This window comes from Lonchura striata, chromosome 1 (genome assembly GCF_050655825.1).
Source record: "Lonchura striata isolate lonStrDom1 chromosome 1, ASM5065582v1, whole genome shotgun sequence".
Taxonomy (NCBI): domain Eukaryota; kingdom Metazoa; phylum Chordata; class Aves; order Passeriformes; family Estrildidae; genus Lonchura; species Lonchura striata.
The window spans coordinates 14,817,739-14,837,492 of NC_140703.1; the positions used below are offsets into that span (position 1 = coordinate 14,817,739).

General features: G+C 44.9%; 1 protein-coding gene across 4 annotated transcripts in view; it reads right to left on the reverse strand.

Moving 5' to 3' along the window:
* The window catches only part of VGLL3 (vestigial like family member 3), a 34,844-nt gene extending 15,741 nt beyond the window's left edge, over nt 1-19,103 (reverse strand). Inside the window, exons 1-4 of one of the 4 annotated variants that reach the window (XM_085559035.1) lie at nt 18,289-18,309; nt 14,535-14,622; nt 9,206-9,461; nt 3,637-4,146 (exon numbers count right to left, since the gene is read on the reverse strand). In XM_085559035.1, the coding sequence (XP_085415161.1) occupies nt 3,637-4,146; nt 9,206-9,437 (742 nt within the window). In that variant the 5' untranslated portion in view covers nt 9,438-9,461; nt 14,535-14,622; nt 18,289-18,309. Of the gene's footprint in view, nt 1-3,636; nt 4,147-9,205; nt 9,462-14,534; nt 14,623-18,288; nt 18,449-19,019 lie in introns of those variants that run through there. The other 3 variants (XM_021541287.4, XM_021541277.4, XM_021541268.4) reach the window with 3 other exon arrangements.
* Between the last annotated feature and the right edge of the window lie 651 nt (nt 19,104-19,754).

Below are 19,754 nucleotides of genomic sequence, written 5' to 3' on the forward strand. Positions count from 1 at the left end.
TATATCAATACTTGACATGCAATGTAGTCTTCTATTGAGCATTGCAGCTTGTGCACTTTGGATAGACACTACACACCAGCAGACACAAACCTAGCAGGTTTTAACAGCTCTTGATGCAGACCAGCACTTCCTTTAATTGCACTTGGACTGATACAGAAGCTTCTGAAAGGGTTAATTTGCAGCCTACAACGTGAGGATCAAGCTACATTTAACAGCAATCAGGTAGCTAAATCCCCGTTCATCCCCTAAAACAGGACCATGCAAGTTCAAGCAGATGTGCCAGACAGATCAATAGTTTGTCAGCTCTGTGAAGGGCACTGTGCTGATGTCCCACACAATGTGTTCTGAAACATAAATTCCCAAACTACACCGTGCATGCAGTGGGAACCTCCTCTTAACCTCTGAAGTGCTTCAGCATCATCCATTCACAAGATCCATTATTTGGCTTGGCATGGCAGGGACACAACAATGTAGCTGGAAGAGGGTAAGATTACAGCCAGCCTGCCCTGATCCCAACACTATCATTCCACATAATTCAGCATGAGGAATTTTGCAGATGTTCCTATAATCCATGTGACAGCAGCAATAAAGAAATGTGGCCCATGGTAAGAAGAGGGAGAATCAGTTTGTAAGTGAAGGACTGCAAAAGGTAATGTCCAGGTACAGACCAAATGAACTTCTTTAACATAAATCACCTGAAGCTCATGGAATCTGATATATTGACAGCTCCACAGGTTATTTTCTCTAACGATATATGAACAAACACTTTCAGAACTGACATATTCTTGCTACTATGTCCTTACCCTACTCCGGAGAAAGCACTTTATGTCACTAAAAGCCAGGCCCTCTTATGTCACTCTTCCAGGCCCTTGAGTTTGTAGCCTCTCTGTTGAGATAGCTCTTTGACATTCGAGTTAAATGTAACTAAATGCTGTGTGATAAGGAGATTTATCCAGAAAAATCTGCTTCCCCTGAAGTGTACATGAAGCAGGTGCTGGATGTGACTCCATGTGGTATTTGAGCAACCCCCTCCTCTCCCCACACTTTCCCTGGGATGACTCTGCTGGATGTGCACACAAAACCCTGAGCAAATAAGCTCCCTCTTCTCTCCAGGCCTCAAGTGCCTATAACCTGTTTGTCTCAACTGCACAAGCTGCAGGCAAAGCTGAAAAGGGAGCTCAGCCTTCTTGCCCTTCCTAGCAAGCCTCTGCCTGGAAAGCATGGGAGGGTTGAGTGTGCAGAGGAGGAGAGCAAATAATTTTAATGTCACAGGTTTCTACTACCTGCTGTGTTTCATTGCTTGCACCCTTGTTTCCAAAACTGGGGCTGCCTAACAGGGTTTTGCTGCTGTGTTTCAGTGTGTGTGACCCTTTTGAATAGTCTCAAATTAGTGAGACATTGGTTTGCTGAGATCCTGTTCTTCAAACCAGCCACACATTTCCCCTCTTTCTTTTTCTCCACAGGAACTCACAGACTAAAACCCACACAACCAAGCATGGGTCAGAAGTTAACAGTTCAGATCTTCTCCACTGTCTCCCACGCTGAGCAACCAAATGACATGCAAGGCGCTGCCAAATCAGGATCCTGACAAAATTAGCACCCAATTGTACCACCCCTCCCCAGGGATTTTCACAAGGAGCAGGCAGCACCAAGCCAAAGCTGTGCTTATTCTCTAAGGCAGTGCTAGGACCCAGTCCTTTTTGAGGGACTTGCTCTTAAAGAGAAAAATAACTACAGTTTAGGCTGGACTTGTGCCTAAGCCAGGCAGAGGCTTCTCCTGACTAACAGTTCCTTACACAGCTCTCTGTTCCACCCCCAAAGGTTAAGCCCAATACCAGGACTCTGCTGGGGCTGGGTCCAGGAGGGCTTCTCCCTTACACCAGTGGCAGTGACAGCCTGCTCATGCTTCAGACAAGGCAGCTCACACCCCTTTGTGGGGTTTGTCACAAAGGAAAACTCAAGATCCCAGTCTGATTAGTTTATCATTCTGTACCCAAAAGCATCAAGTATAATTATTTTTGTATCGTGGTTTAGCTAGAAATGTTATTTATATATAAATTGTCCACTGTTAAGAATCCTGATAAGCTTTTTCACAGTTTTATTGACATCAAGACAGCAAGTGGCGTAGTATTTAGAGGAGATTACTGGTTCCCAGTTGCTTTAAAGGGAAGAGACAGATTTGAATTAGGTTCATAATATTTCATCTTTAAGAAACAGCCTTCTTTCCTCCATCCATTCTTTGTTCCCCTGCTCACTAATCAAGGCAAGGAAGTGGTTCTCACACATTGAACCAGTCAGAGAGAGCTATCAAAAATGGAGACAAATAGATTAAGAAAAGGGAACAAAGATACAAACCTCATGTCTCCTCACTCAGATAACATGCTGTCTTTAAGAAGTACTAATCTGCAAGGATTGCTGCTGGTGAGATAAATATCAAACCAAAAAGGGAGCCCTCAGTGGGGCCCATGAGCTCCAGGATGGATGCACTGGGAACTGTCAGTCACCCTACTGCAAGCAACTTCAGACCCTGAGGGCTGCCAGACTGCTTCTGATACCGAGACCAGAGACTGCCACTCAAAGCTCACAGACACAGATGGAGTTCATGGTCTGCAGCTCAGACTACAGACCCTGCAGTAAAATGAATTTAATTCACACACCTCTGCCTACACCCTATAGAAAGGTATTTAGTTTGATGGCAAGAACAGCTCAATCAGGACCTGTATTCTCCATGTGACACCTGGATACTACACAGGAAGGAAATGCTGAGCTGTTCCACCTCAAGACGCAGTCCTCATGTGCTGCAAATTCTTAGTTTCTTGGTGCTGTATATTGTTGAATGCACATATGAACTAGCTGAACAAGCTGAGAACTTCCTCATAGAAGCATAATTAATATTTTCCCACAAGATTTAAATAAAAATAAACAAACAAAAATGTGGAGACCCTGGGGAGCATTTCCCAGGTTTAGGGAGACACAAGAAGCTTCCCTCAAAAAGCTATTAGACCCCAGTTGCTCTTTTCCCTGTTCCTGTGTTGGTTCCTGTGTCCCTGAGCCACTTCCCTCCCTACTCCCTCATCTTTGTACTGCCCAGAGACCAGGGTCACCCCCAGCCCCCTCCAGATATGGAGAGAGAGCTGGGAGATGGGCGTGCTGGGGAACTCTGAACACCCGTGGATACCATGCAAGGGCCTTTTCTGCTTCTTTACCCTGGACTTTACTTGTAGGAGTTCAGGCTGCTACACAAAAATTGCAGATTGTGGCACAACTCATCTGGCTTGGATGGGACCAAGGCACATAAAGGTCTCTCAGCAGAAGGCAGGGGTGACAGCAATGACTGGAGGGATCTGGCTTGAATGGGACTAAGGCAGATAAAGGTCTCTCAGCAGAAGGCAGGGGTGACAGCAATGACTGGAGGGATCTGGCTTGAATGGGACCAAGGCACATAAAGGTCTCTCAGCAGAAGGCAGGGAGAGCTGCCCTGACAGGAATTACAGGAGGGATTCCCACCTGGAAATACATTTAGACACGGCTCTGAGAGCCAGCCCTGCTTCAGCTGCAGGGAGCTCACATCTCTGCTCAAACAAATCACAGACAACACCACCGAAAAGAAAACCCAACCAAACGGACCCATCTCACCTGCATCGAACCCGAAGCTCGGCACGATGTCCACCGTCCCGTGGAAGGCTCCGGCCCAGGCTGAGGTAGCGCCGGCAGCGGGGTCTGCCTTGGTCCCGTCAGCCGGGGCAGCGGGGATCCTGGCGGCGCGCACCGAGGGCAGCAGCAGCGAGCCGAAGCGGGCGTCGCGCTGCGAGCCGGGGCCGTGGTGGTGGTGGTGGTGGTGGTGCACGTGGGGGTGAGGGTGGTGGCGGTGCACGTACACATCGTGCATGTGTGCGTACGGGGGGCTCACCTGAGACGCTAAGGGGTAATGCCAGGACTCGGAGGCGGCCGGGGGAGGAGCTGGGGCAGTCTGGTGCAGGCCGTGTCCCGGCCAGCCGCTGGGATCGGGGCTCGGGAAGGTGCCTGGTGCAGTCACGGGGAAATCGGGGTGCACTCCGCTTAAGCAGGGTGGAGGAGGAGGCTGGTAAGAGCTGGTCCAAAACGATGTCGGGAATCCGCTCCTTGGGCTGGAAATTGTTGAGCTTTCTGGTGGGGAGGAAAGAAGTGGAGTGTGACCGAAGCTGAACAACACATTCCGTGACAAAATCCCCACAACGATTTGCTGCTCTCTGAGGTTTGTAACGCTGAACTCAAGCTGCCTCAGTAAACAGAGAATCACAGGACATTTGAGGTAGGAAGATTATATAGTCCAATTCCCCTGTTCAAGTGGGGTCACCTGGAGCAGTCATCCAGGACCACGTCCACTCAGATTTTGAGTGAGCGCCAGACTCTGCAGCCTTTCAAAAAAAATCCCCAAAAGCAACAACCAACCTAAGAAATCCAACAAAACAAAAAGTTTTCTTGTATTCAGATGGAATTTCCTGTTTTCTGATCTCTGCCTACTGCCTCCTGTTCTGTCAGCAAGCATTGCTGAAGCGAGCCTGGCTCCCCCATCTTCATTCCCTCCATCAGGTTTTTACATACATAAGATCCCTCCCCCCACTCCAAGAAGATTTTTCTTTTTCAGGCTATAGAGTCAGAACCCTCTCAGGATCTTGGTACAGAAATCGTGAGGAGACACTAACTCCTGCCCAGAACTAGAGCACATAATTTAGAAAGGCAGCTGTTGTGGCTGCAAATGCTTCAGAGGAAAGAGAACCAGCTCACACTGCAGAACAGGAAACATGTGGCTAAAAGAATACCTGATTTTCTCAAACTCATTGCTAATGCTTTGATGGGTCATATCTAACACAGCTTATGTTAGTCCTTCATAGAATATCTCATGATGGCCTCTATCCAACAGGATCATACAAGCAGAACCATCTATATAGCACAAAAAGATTTTTGTCAGAACTAAAAGACTTGCTGCTTCGTACAGCTAGGGCCCAGATTATATTTAAATGGATTCCAATACCTTCACATTATGAAATCACATTCTAAAAATTCCTCTTTTGAAGGAGCAGTTAGTGTTTTTTATGTGTAGCAAAGTCTTGGCTTCTCCATTCTCACAATCCTCTTGCCAGCTCATGCTAAAAAGCACTGCTTCATGCAGTATTTCTCAGCTCTGATAGGACTTTTTTTTTTTTTTGGTCAAAGATGGAAACATAAAAATACAGAACTTCACCTCTGATGAAAGAACAGTCATAAAAATAGCCTATGGAGAATAAAGCCAGGGAAGTTCAGTATTTGATGAGGCGAGGAATCCTCTGTTCCTAATAACTTTTGTAAAACTACTATTTTTTTTAAATCACCTTTTGTTTTGCTTTGTTTAATAAGCAGCTGGAATGAGACTTGGGTGAAGACACCATTGAGAATGAACAAATTCTTCAAACACTCCTGCCCATGAACTTTGCTTATACAAAAATATTTTGGAAGTAAAAAAATTGAAAGTGTTTTCTGACTGCATCACTAGGACACTCGTGTCTCTGTTTTAAAATCCATTAAAATCATAGAAATTTTTCCACACATCAGTTGGCTTTGATTTAGGCAGTTCTTGAGTCTGATTAACTTCTGATATTGGAAACAAACTTTGCAAACATACCATGGATAAACGTTGTGGATGCTTTGTGCCAAAACGCTTCAGAGGCTGCAAACTTATCTGGCAAGCTGCACTCCATGGGTTTCTTCAAAAGGTTGGGCTGCTTTTAGCAATGTATTTTTATTGCAATTCATGTTTGAAGACTACAGAGAGCTTCAAGCATATTACAGAAGCCTTAGCACTCCTCCAAAATTGGTGTTGTTCCTTATTTGTAAACCATTCCTTGTAAAAAGGGATTACTCTGAGATGGAGAGTATGTATGGCTTGTGCTGTTGGCAGCAGCGCTGATACAAAAAAAAAATCCAACTTCATGTCCACTCTGTTGTTTTCCACACTAGTTCACAGAGGAGCACAGCTTGACAATGCTCTGCCTGTGTTCTGGAAAATTAACCTCTGTATTTGAGTTTTTGAAAACTATCTGGCTGTTATCTGCATGGAAAAGCTCTAAATCCAAAGCTCTGCACTTCAAAAAAGCACAGAAAACCACAAAGTATCCGCAGGACAGCTTTAGTAACAGGAGAGAGCACTTTAAACCTCTGAATCTGCCAACGTGAATTCATCCCAGATTGCATAACAGCTTGGCTTTACCAGTCATGCAGGAGGTCCAGGCCACAGCAAACATGTTTGGTCATCTCCATTTTGCAAACCTGTGCAGGTTTCCCAAAGCCATCACTGCCTGACACTGTCAGGGGCCAGCCCCCACTGGCATCACTGAGTGTGGCCATTCTCACTGGGAAAGGTCAGTCCTGTCACTGGACATAAAAGGCTCAGTCCATGTCACATAAACATGCAGGAAAATCTCACCCACCCCAAGTGCTCAGGGATACCTGGCCTCTATGGAACATGGAGAAACAGCCATTTCCACACTGCTCTTGAGATAGAAAAAAACGTAATTCAAAAATCTCTTGTGTTTCCATGGCCTTTCAGGAGGAATTTCACAAAAAATTGTGTGCCAAGAAAGATACTACAGTTACCACAATTTCCTACCCTAAGTACAGGGAGGCAGGGACAAGGCAGCATCCCAGGGACCACGGAGCTGTGGTTGATGCAAATGTTCACGGTGGCCAACTCAAATGTTCACAACACACTCTGAAAACACACCAGAAGTGCACACACTGGAACAAAGGAAAAGAATGTATGGAGCTTTCTGTAGGACATCAGCTCTCACTTAAGCCAAGAGGAAAGAAAAGTAAGATAGAAAAACAACCCAGCACTTCCAGCAAGGAGTAAAATGTTGATAAAAATACCATTAAAGTAACATTAGTGTCACGGTATCATCATCACTGGCAAAAGATTTCAGGCAGCTACACCTAAAATTCAATATTCACATTACTCGAGCCTGTCATACAGAACTGTATTTTATAAAAAATCAGTTTTTCAAATAATTTTAGCCTAACCTGATCAGTAGCTTCAACATGCAAATGATGAAAACTTGTTCTTTTCAGAACAGGTTCTAGTTTTTATACTTAAGCAAAATCCCTCCTCAAAACAAACAATAAAACCCTCTGCAATATCACCTTAATGACAAAATCAGAGTTTGTATTTTTATCAGAACACCTTTAAAAAAAAAGAAAAAAGGCCAAAAAAAAAAGAAAAAAGAAGTCAAAAACATTGCTAATCCCTTCTTTCAGATGAAGAAGAAAATGCAGTGAGCTGTGGAGCCAGTTCATGCTCACACACTTTCCACTGAAACGTGCATCTCCCAAAACAGCTATTGCAAAAATATTTTTCTTTCTAATTTATCTCTGAGTAAGAAATTGTCAGCAATTCTGACTATCCATGAAGGTTATTTATGGAAGAACTTCAAGCTAATGATATTTTAACTTCTTTAGGTAATGGGACATAAGCTCACATTCACGTGCTGTAACCGAGCATCTTTGATATTGTGCATAAATCAGAAGACCAAGCTCACAGCATTGGTCCTTCCCCCTTGTTTTCAAGCAGAAATATATCAGGCCCAGATGGGTTTCTGAAAAAGCTCCTGTCAGCTTCTCTTCTCTGGAGCAGCAAATGCCCTCAGCTCCCAGCAGCCTCCCCAGGGATTTTCACACCCTGCCAGCAGGTGCAGGGATGGCACAGGGTGTATCTCCTTACTTTATTCCCAGAAGATGTTCAGGACATGCCAACCTCCATTCCTCACTGAGGGCATGGGGCACACGGGGTCAGGGGGCAGCATGGCTGGAGAACCCTCACACCACGCCACTCACATCCCTGCAGAGCCCTCTGGGGATGGCTGTGAAACCAGAGCAGGGACAGGGAAAAACAACAGGGTATGTCTGAGGCCAAAGGGAAGACACACAACCACACCCACAGAACATCCCCAAGCTCGATGAAGTGGGCCTGCTGTGGGCATGGGGTCTCTAGGGACTGCCTTGATCCTTGTTGCTAAAACAGTTATAGCCTGTCTGGGCCATTTATAAACGCTCCAGTCTTCTTTTTAGTAACCATAGGTTCAATCCTGCTCTCAGTCGAGTCAACGGAAAATTTCCCATTAACATTAATGGTCCCGGCTCAAGCCATAAATTCCTCCAGCTCCCCAGCCACTTGTGCTGACCTTTGCTTAAACTTCCTCGGATTTGTCATCATCCTTCTGGAAAGCAAGTTCTTGTGTGCTATTTTTCTCTTCACAGATGTTTCCAAATATCCCATCTCTCTTTAGTATCTGTGGCTATCATCAATGCAGTCTCACCTCCACATCGCTGATGAGAACACCACTGCTCCTGTTCAGATGCCACATTACCTCTCTCATCAACCCAAGCTCACCATTACTCATTTGCTTAGTTTGCACCCCTCTGCCAATCCACGTAAGGATGTGATCAGAAACAATGCAGCTGTGGGGATCTTAAAAAATACCCAGACTGCCACATCCAGCAGAATGGAAACAGCATCTTACTGCTACGCTTTTTTCAGTTTGGAAGTCTTGTCTGTTAAGGGCTACCTAGTGTTTCTGGCAAGATCTGCTCTTTGTCACATCAATACATATATATAAGCACTTACATGCATAACAAGAGGTAGATGTTTGGAGAGTGAGTAAATGCCTCACAGAACCTACCACATTTCTGCTCCCTGCTTAGAGGCAGAGTAATGTCATGGCCATTTTACACCCAGCAAGCCAGAACATCTGAACCTCTCCCACAAGCAAGCTGCAAAGGAAAATACTGTGTGGCAAAGTCACTTGAGAAGGCTGCCTAACTTTTTCTTCAGGTCCAAGGGCAGCACCCCAAAGAAGCTTTGCTCTTGCCTCACAGGCCAAGTTTCACACTTGCAGCTAAAAAAAAAGCTTCCAACCTCGCAGCAGACTTTGTGAAGCTCCCTCCCCTCCCAGCTCCTGGCAGAGACAGGATATGGCAGGAGCGGGAGATGCCTGCTTCTTTCATGCCTTCGGCTGCTCTCTCCCCCTTTAACACCTCAGATCACTCAACTCAAGAAGCTCCTCAGCTCTTGGAGATCTGAGGGGGATTTTTCCACTTCCACAGAAAGCAGAATTTCAGCTGCAGTGCAATGTGTGTTACTGCAATGCAGCCCGAGTAAGCCACGCCACAGAGAGCGAGTTCCTGCCCCTCTTACCTCTCCACAGAGGATTCAGCCCTGCCTTGCTCTTGGAAAGGGCAGTCTCTGAATTGAAGCTACTGGCTTGGCTCAAAGCTCTGGAGAAGTGCTCATCCACCACTGAACCAATGTCTCCCTGGAAGTAAGTGAACAGGACACAGCGAGAGTTCAGGTACTCCATCTCGGCAGGCTGGTCTTTCTCATCCTCCTCTTGCTTGCTGGCAAGGGTCACTTCCAGAGACTCCTGCATCTTGTTGTACACAGCTAACTTCTTCTGGGATTAAAAACAAAATAAAGAAGAGATGTATCAGTGATGGCATTCAGCAGAAGCTCAACATACAGTTTCCTTAACAAAAAATAACTGAATACACAGAATAACCGATTATTCATTTTGTAATTAAATTTGGACTACATGAATACTTCCCACTGGTATTCCTCAAAGAAGAGAGTACCAGCGCCCACTTAAGAGTCTCTATTCCTCTCACACAGATGGACCCGCTTCTCAGGCATGTTCCACAACCACAATTTATCAGCACCAGCTTTCACTCAATACTTTCAAAAGAAAGCAGACAGGCTCTAACAATTCCTTCCTGACTCCCACCTGGGGAGGATATTCCATCAATAAAGGCTACAGAGGTCAAGCCCAGCCCCGTGGAAGGGTGGCCAGATACACAGCGTGCGCATTTCACACAACCAGCTGGGCAAGCACCAGGTTTCTCCAGGCACACTCCTTTCAGCTGAGTGTACAGGGCCCTCTAGATTCCCCACACTTACTGCTGAAGCTGTAAAGGTGGGAGAGTTTCCTCCTTCCTGAAGAATTTTCTACTGTATTATCAAAATCCACAAAATGCATAAATTTTCACTCACTGACAACAGCATTTTTATCACAGGAAGTTATACCTTGAGGTGGTGACTGGGGGTTGGTCAGGTGTTTGAGAGCTTGGTTTTTTGGTTGGTTTGGGGTTGTTTGTTGTTGTTTTAAGGTTGGAAAGGGAGGGGTTTCTTTTCCTTTTTTCTTTTTTTTTTAACATCAGCTTTTGGAAAAAGGGAAAAAAATTCAAGTCATAAAAAATTCAACATGTGATCTAGGGGAAGAGGGGGATTGACAAGTCCGCAAACATATGCAGAAAAATCCACCCCAAACCAAAACCACAGAGAAGCATATAAAAGCCTAAAACCCTCACAAGCCATCTGTGAATGGCTATTTCAGAATATTCTCTCTCTCTCTCAAATCAAACCTAAATGTCAAAATAAATGTGTGTGAAGATCCATTTTGCATGGAACATATTTTTCAGATGTTCCACTCTACAACTGTTTTCACAGGGAAAAACCCTCTCCCCACAACAGTCAAGTTGCAGGAATCATAGCTTTTAGCTAGCCAGCCATTTCCACAGCTGACTTTACACACAAGCACTTTCAGGAACCCAAAAAAATAACTACAGTCCATATGCAGAAGTATTTCATAGCATTCCTATAGAATTACAGTTTGACTTATCTTTAATGGTTTGCTTGGCAACATTCTAGCACCATCAGAATCTCTTTAAGTTTATGGCTTTTTTACCCTTTCTCTGAAGTAGTTGTATAGAAAAAGTTAAACAACTACACAGTCTATAAAGTTTCATTTTTACAAGAAATATGCTTGTACAATTTTAAAAATCTAAAGTTTTCTGACCTTGTGTACCATCAATACATTTAAATTCAGTGCTTTCTAAAAACAAATTTTCTCACCGTAGTACAAAATAAACACTCTGGGGCGAAGTTTTAATTATGAACGGTTATTGTAAAAAATAACTGTAAAAAAGAGCTATTGACAAGTGGAATTAAAACCTATTATACTTAAAGCTCATGGCAACTTAAGCAACGTATCTGACATTCCAGTGAGTTAACTGATAAATGCAAAGCAGCTCAGTGATAGATACCCTTAATTCAGATGCTGTTGCACAAACAGCAGTGAGGGACACATGCAGTTTTATTTCAGTTGGGGATATCCAGGCAATGTCCTGGATTTCCAGTAAATCTGTGCTTCACTAAGCAAGTTATATTGTGGCTCAGTTTAGCACAGTATTACTTAGACTTATGGGAGAACCGCTGGGATTCACTTATAAAAATAAAACAAACAAACGGAAACAACAAAATAAAGCAGTTTTACTAGAAACTAGAACTGCTAAAATGAAACAGTCTGAGGCTGGAAACATATTATTGCAAACGGAGAATTTGGGGTAATCTACACTTTTTTTGGAAAAGCTTCGTGCCTTCTGTAAACAAATGAACATCTTGAGAAAGTTCTCCTAGTTTTAGTTACCCAAATGCTTACTAGGGTATCACTCAAAGTGAGCTTCATGGTGTTTGCCTGAGTAATCATGGACCCCTGGGACCTCAGTAAGACAGAACCAGTTCTAGCAAAGCTGCACACACAGGAGACACGTGCACTGGAAATCTGCAACGCATCCACCTCAGCGACTTGGCCGTTCCTGAAGCTGCACCACAGCTCAGATCCTCTCAAAAATGCAGGACAAGTGGTTGGGGAGGATGCTTTTCTCATTTTTGGTTTCGCTTGGGCTTTCTTTTCTAAGTAGAGACAAAGTACGAAAGAGATCCTCTAGAGAAATCCAAGCAGGTCTGTTACATGCCAGACCTTGAACACAGCAGCACACAACATTAAAAGTGACTGCCATCCCTACAGGTGCTTGCACTGATGCTGCAGTTATGCAAATGCAGACACAAGCACGCAATTACAGACAGACACACACCGCTAACACAGCCCCTGGCTTGACTTGGTGATCAGGAAGGAAGTCTTCCAATGCTCCTATACAGCGACTGGAGCTCAGGAAATTAAAACTTATCTCCAGAGTCGCTTCTCTGCGTAGGAATGTTCCCCCTTCCACAGCTTAAGAATCTAATTCATTTTCCATTTCAACTCTCTTCCCTCCCCTCCAGTCCACGGACAGTCATTACAAGATGCTCTGAGCACTTGCTCCTTTCAAAAACACCAAATCTGACCTTTTTTTATAATGTAAAAATAAAATTTCTAATTCAACAAAAAAGACAGTAGGACTGATGGACAAGAACAAGGCCTTGTGTGTGGGTTCATTATTTACAGTGCAAAGTTGTGGTTTGCAGTGAGTTATTTGCAAAGGATGAGAGCTCTAAATTAAATGATTTTTCAAAACAGCAAGCCCACGATCAGACACAGATCTAATTAATTTGCATTTCAGGAAGAAATTATCAGCCTGTAATTGCAAAACTCTTTAAGTAAGACACTACAGTGAGAGAAAGTTATTCAATAAGTTTTCCTTGTATGCAATGTGTCCTTTCCACTGTATACATCCATTGACAATGTGAGGGTTCTTCCCCCCCAGCTCACCTAAAATACTCTGTTTGCACATAAACCCCCTAATTTTTGTTCTGACCTTCTCACAGTATTTTTGACTGCAGTTGTGTGAGTGGAACACTATGCAGGATCATCAGCTGCTAAATGAATTTGTCCCACAATCATGGGGTGTGAGGGAACAAAAACAAAAAAAGCCACAAACACCAGGGTAGGTTTATGGTAACTAACTTCAGCTAGTCCAGTTTCACTTGTAGTTTTTCATTTGAACAGTTCTAGCATATATTTAAGCAGCCAACTGCATCTGTAAGACCTTTACGAAGAGTATTTTCTGACCAAACACGGTATTATCTCTTGTCAATGTTCAGTACTTTAATATATTCATGAAATATACCTCTCCTTCCTTACACTAGAGACTGATATTAAGCAGCCTCTGAAAAACAAAACACACACCCAAAATCTTCCCTTGGCCAAAATACAGAATTTAAATTCAGAATATAAAATTTAAGTGGGAAATGGGGAAATTCAGTATCTATATCCTTTAGATAACAGACCCTAGTTCATGGCTGAAACAGCACAATCTCTGGGTAAATAGAGCTGTACAGCCCAGGCTGAATTCAGCTTCAAACCACATTATATTATTTTTATTTCATATATTCACAAACAAGGAATTCCAAAGAAAATCTAAACCCTTCAGTTCAAATCGTACAACAAAAGAAAACTGAAGGTCAACAGCATATCACAGCTGATATGGGAATATTAGAAAGGAAGTTTATTCTCGACAATCATTATCCTGTCTTCCTGAGCACTTTTAGACCAAGAAAGCATTTAGTCCAAAATCTCCACACAAAATCCTCGCCTTGAAGATTCCTGTTTCTTTCTGACATACCCTACCCAGAACCAAGCAAAACAGTTCTCATGCAGCAAAATGTTGGCCACATTAAAGCCTCTGGCAAAAGTCCAGCTGACTTCAAGGGTCCCGGGTCTCACCCAGAGTGTCTGGTAAAAATGTCAGAACATTCCTCTTCGCAAATCGAAAAAAAATCCATTTCCAGCACAAACCAGTTAGTAGCCAGCAAAACAACAACAAAATAAAACAACCATACTTTGAGAACAGAGGTTTTACTTCAGCCAAGCTTGAATCAAAAATTCAGGCCAGCTCTTACTTTTCACATAAACTGGTTGCCTTTCCCTACAATTTATTATCTCCATACATGCCACCATACAGCATATGGTCCTTTATGCTCCCAAGCATGAAAGTCTGGTGTGCCTGTGGCCACCTGTTACAGATTTTCCATTATGAGAAAAAGAACAGCAACCAAAAATAAAGAATAACTACGCTGAGGAAACACTATATGACCCTGTCCTGAGAAAAAGGCTGTCATTTGACATAAGCTTCTGAGAAGGAATTCCAGCAACAAACTCGAGGCAAATCCTCAGACAGTCCTCCATTTGTGGAGCTGTCTGCCAAGCAGGCTCCTATTGATAACACAGAAAGTATTCAAGGAAGAAGACAATTCCAAGCAATCAGGGCACTGAATGCTGGGCCTGAAAGATATGTTTATGGCACTGCCCTAAAAACATTTAACAATAACTTCTACACACACAAATGAGTAAGGTGAGAGTTTTTTTTCAGCTGAGCCACTGATGGAAGAAGTAGTGAAAAAAGAATGAATTTATATATCTTTTGCTGTACATGTAAACAGAGATGTACCTTAAAAGTTTAAAGGTCTAATTTTATGTAGCTAGAGGAAAATCATATAGAATTTGGTCCCAGGCAGAATGACAGAGTAAAGCAAGCCAAACTTTATATATCAGTGATGTCTTGTGGGATTGGACCAAAAAACCTCACACACAGGGCAAGACCTGACCCAGGTTTTACACCCTGTGAATCAGAGTAGATGAGTTACATAGGTTATATAGCTTCCAGAGAAATTAGCATAGCAAACAGCAATGGAATAGCCCTGAGAAAGAATCTGAACTGCACAAATTGAACGTGAAGCCATACTGTGCTGTTACCTGCCATCAGGCACTGCAGACTGCCACACAGCATTAGTATAACGAGTCCATCCTCAAAAGCTGGGGACACATGGTGCAAAGAATCTCACTGAAAGAACAAGTTACAGCATGTGAATTGGGGTTTAGCCACAGCCAGCTGACACAGCATCAAATGTGACCTGTCCTTGTCTGCAACTCTGTCAGTTTGGAAGGAAGAGCTGAGTTAGTGACCTAAATTGCTAATGAAGACAAGGCCTTATCTGGACATTGTCTACAGGACTGCCAGCAGAAAGTCTGGCTTGAGCATATCACAACTCCTTATGCAAGACTAGATTTAGCAAGGATGCTGTTGGCTTAGATGTTGGCTTGTCTCTACATACCACGGAGAAGTTCCAAAATTACCATTTACTGTAACTTCCCCTTCCAAAGGTCTTTAGCTGGTGTGTCAGTGAGCCTGGGTGAGTCCTACCTGAGCCCTGCAGCTTGCTGTGCCCAGCCTGTGGTGACATGACAAGCTGTCCCCGTGTGCCGGGAACACAATGGGATTCTGCTCCAATTACATGTTCCTCTCCGAATTCCGTTACACCCATTGCTCACCCAGCCCATCGGAAAGGCAAAGCTCACTTTCCAGCTGCACAGCCCCTCAGCAAAGTGGACAGCAAAGAGCGTTTTAATTTTGCCAGTCTGCAGCGTTTTACCCTCACGCCTGCACAGCTCCCCACCAGACACAGAAACACGTCCGTATCCTAACACCAGCACACGCTCGCTCCGTCTTTTGGCAAAGAAGTACGGAAATCCCGATTTATCTGTAAAATCAGGGCCACACCCCATTTTCATCAGTTCATTCTGGCACCATATGAGCATGTATATATCCATGTTTCGCTTACTTCCCTCCAGCAAGCACCCTGGACTTGAGCAATCTCAAAGATCTAAGGTGCTAAGCCTCCACTCCCATTAACATTCAAGAGGAATTCAGGCTTCGGTCCACTAAGAGCCTTAAAAAAGAAAAAAAAATCTGATCTAAATTAATTTGCCAGAAAGTCCTTTCCTGGCTAAGGATGGGTGAAAGCTACATTTCCAGAAATTCTGCCTTCCTCTGCAAGGCAAAAATCAATTCCGTGCTGATTTTAATGGAGGAAAAAACAGACACAGAAATGCGGGAATAACTTTAGTGTGGGGAGAATTTAAAAAGGCATGATGGACAACCCCTAAAGCTACAATACTTCTGCACAATCCAGGTGCACACTAGTCCACCATTTAAAAGCAGTCTGAGACTTTCCATTAAAAATAAAAAATAAAAAAGGAGACAAGCATTTGAGCCCCCTTCCTCTTGCTGCAGGCACTGCCCCGACCCAAAGAAACACGATGGGTTTAGCTCTCCAGATCGATCCCACGCTCAGAACTTGAGCTCTCCAGCTGAAGAGCTGCTTTGCTCTTTAAAGCACACAAAACTGAAGTCCAAGGCACAACCAGTTACACACTTGAGATGGCTTTACTACAAGTACCTGTGGAGATGCACAGGCTTTAGTTAGAGTGGCACACCTACATCTCCTTGCTCTGGGAAGAAAAGGAAAGCCAACAGCAGCGCAGCATGGAAGAGCCCTTCTCTCTCAGAACACAAACTAGAGACACCAGCGTAGTACAATACCACTGAAAAATGCCTTGGTGGAGTCCTCAGATATTTTAAGGGTGAGCTCCATTTTATCATCTCCAATGAAGAGATTTTATTTTAAGGTATCCCACTAATTCATCTTCCCTCACTGTTATTTTTAAACCAGTTTTTATTCCAGCGAAGAGGAACATTCTTTACAACGGTCATCATCCTCACAAAGAGCGCAGGAGTGTTTTACATGTTGAACACATGTGTAAGAATCAAAAACCTGGCAACAGATTCTTCATCTTTTTCTGTTACGTTCTCTAGCGGTTAATTAAGCATCTCCGACAGGACAATTCTGAAGGAACAGAAACTTGCAAAATGTCACTCATTACCCAAACAATAAATCTTGATGCTTGAGGAGGTCATTCTATGTTTACTTCTTTTTTTTTTTTTTAATTTAGAAAACATTGGATTCATAGAAAACACATAAACCAGTCTAAAGTTAGCAGCTGTCAGAAGTAGAGGGTACAACATTTTTTTCAGCAACAATAGCTTAGCTTTTCAGTCTGGCATCCAAGTAGCTTGTGAAGACTCCTCAGCTCCAAGTGTGTCAGGAAAACCAGTGTAACCAGGATTCATTAAATTAAACTGTCAATAACAGGTAGGATAGCCATGTTTAGAAAGCTTTTAGGTGGAAATGTGATATATGGTGCCAGCTCAAGACCTGTACTGGCTTATCAGAGCTATCTATGTTCCTTGCCTTGCTTATCTACCTCTACTTAAATAGCATTATCCCCAAGAACTCTGCTTAAAATAAAACTTCAAGAAACTTCAGTGTTCATTAGGGTGCCCCTAGAACATTTTAGATATGGCCCTGCTTTTAGAGGAAGAAATTTCCTATCTATACTTTAAAATGAAAAGCACTAGCACTTCAATATGACACGGTCATTTAACGTATTGCCCCATACTAAGTGTTCTACAGATCTGGAAGAGAAATACAGTCAACCACTTCCAAAGTTAAACATCAGGAAGTTCAGCAGAGTTTCAATTGCTCCTTTCTACTTCTAGGTCTCTCAGTCAGAGAATCAGGCTATTAGTTTTTATTTATTCATTTTCCCTCCAAAGCACACAGGCTATGAACTGGACCTCCAGATACCCAAATACAAACTTCGTAAGTATGATTACTTCATAGACAGAAGCTTCTGCAAGCTCTGACCAAGATTAGAGAAAAAAATAATAGCAAAGGCGCACTGCAAGAGGCAGAACTTGCAAGTTTTCCAGAACTCATGTTTAGAGTGAACACGAGCAACCTGGACAAGTTCACTGGGGTATCATTTTTGTAAATGGGCTCTGTCTCCCAACAATAAAGAAAAAAAAACCAGCAACACACGATCGGAATTTTAATGTTTCAGCCCATACTCGTGTCTCCCAGGCAAGTTGATACTAGGGGTCACTTCCCATGTACGGAGAAAACAATCTTCGTGGATAATAATGATAAAACCTTATGGAATGCAGCAACAACCAAAAAATGTATTCTCAGATGACTACATTAGGGCCAAGTCAATATTAGTCCCACTTCACCCACGCACTGCATAGTCTAAAAATGCTGTCAGCCTGATAAGAATTTCCTGATTCACTTAAAAAAAAAAATACATCTGATCACCAAATTCAGCTGGAAACTCGCCGCAGACGATCCTCCAGGAGCGCCGGGGTGAGCGGCGCGGTCCCGCCCGGCGGGCTCCGCGGGGTGCGCGCCCGCGGACCGCGCCGCGCTGAGCGCTGCTCCGCGCCGCGGACCGGCACTCAGCAAGGAACGCGCGGCGGCGGACGCAAGCGGGAGAGGAGTAAGGAAATAACTTTTCCCTCCCGCCCCACGCCAGCTGAGCAAGCCGACATCCACCCGCCAGCTTCAAGAATTGGAGGGGAAATGCGTTTTTCTTGTCAGGAAAGATCCTACCGGGCTCCGTTGCTCCGGGGCACCCTCGGCAGCTCCCCGCATCTCCAAATCAGGCCGGGGGCTGCGGAGCGCATCGCGGGCTGGCCGGGGCGGAGGTCTCCGCCCAGGGCAGCCAGCGATGCGCCGTGCACCCGCCGAGGGGGGGCCTCCCCAAAAAACCCCGCACTCCCAGTCCTCCGCACCGCGGCCGCTCGCGCATTGCTGCCCTGCCCGCGGCTCACCTGCGCGCAGCCCGCCGCGGGCGCGGCCGGATAGCGGGGCGCCCCGCACGCCGCCGGGGCGGGCTGCTGCATGGCCACGTCCGAGCAGCTCATGGCCGCGGCCGCCCCGCGCCACCGCCGTCTCCCCCTTCCTCTTCTTCCTCCTGCCGCTGCTCCCGCTCCCCGGCGCGGGGCGGCCGCGGCCAGGCGCCGCGCAGCCCCGGCTGCCGGCGCATCTTCGGCGGCCGCCGCGCCCCGCGCCCGCACTTATAGCGCGGCGGGGCTGCGCGGGGCGCCCCGGCGGCCGCGGCGGCGGCGGCGGCAGCGCCGCGGGGCGGGGACGGCTCCGCGCCCCGCCCGCCGCTCCGCGGGCGCGCAGCACCTGCCCAGCCCCGCCCGCCCCGCGGGCAGCGCCGGCGGCTCTCGGAGATCGGCCGCGTCCCTCCCGGCTGCGAGCGGGACGCGCTCCGGTGAGCTTCTCCGGGCTCTGGAGTAGGTGTCACCAGGGATTCATCCTGGAAATTCATCTGGGAGGAAGGAGGAACCTACGTGTTCCACAGGAGGATGGATGCATGTTGGATGCAGGCTAAACTAGTCCGGAGTCTCTCTTCCCTCCCCACATTTGTACTACAATGTTAAAAAAATAAATAAATAAATATAAAGTAAGGGCACTTCTCAGCTTGAAAAATATATGGAAAACTCGGATCTGGTTGTAATGACTTCAGTTGTATTCAAATATTTTCCTGGCCTACCTCTGTGTGCACATTCCTGCCAGCGAGCTGCCCTGCTGCAGTGCCACGCCTGGAGGCTTTCGATGCCATTCCTCACATGGAAGAGACTATGCCTTGTTAGCATTATCCCAGCTTATGCTGGGAAGGATTTACTCTTGTTTGCTCTTGTATTCTTCTCATCAGGTCTAAAGTGAATTATTTGAAGTTTCTTTTTCACAAAATTTGTTTTTAAGTTTACCTAAATTCAATAGTGGCCAGAAATGGAAGCCTTTAATCAAAAATTCGAAATTTATACTCTCTCCCTCTCTTTGCATATATATGCACACAAATGCAGAGACATACCCCCTTGGCCAGTACAGTTAGATGAATAAACAAGGTTAAAATAGCTCTGTCTGACCCCAGTAGGATTCCCTGTTTGTAGAAAGCGTATCTCCAAAACATTCAAACTACAATACCTTGAACAAAGATCCAATTTCCTGCAGACATGCTTAGTTTCGTTTTTTTTTTCCTTTTTCTTTAAAGTTTTGTGCATACAGATTTTAAGGGAGCTATATGCTTTTTAACAAGCACTCTGACAGCCTGTCCTTCTTGCATTTTGTAGATCGATGCAAATGGACTCCAGCTGAAGCACTCACCTTTGCAGACACTGCAAAGTTTCTGCAAGGGTAAAATGCACTTGCATATAAAAATTGCATGGGCTCCTGACCAGTTTCTTTGTCAAAACAGAAAATCCAGGTGCTGATCGCTATCTGTGCA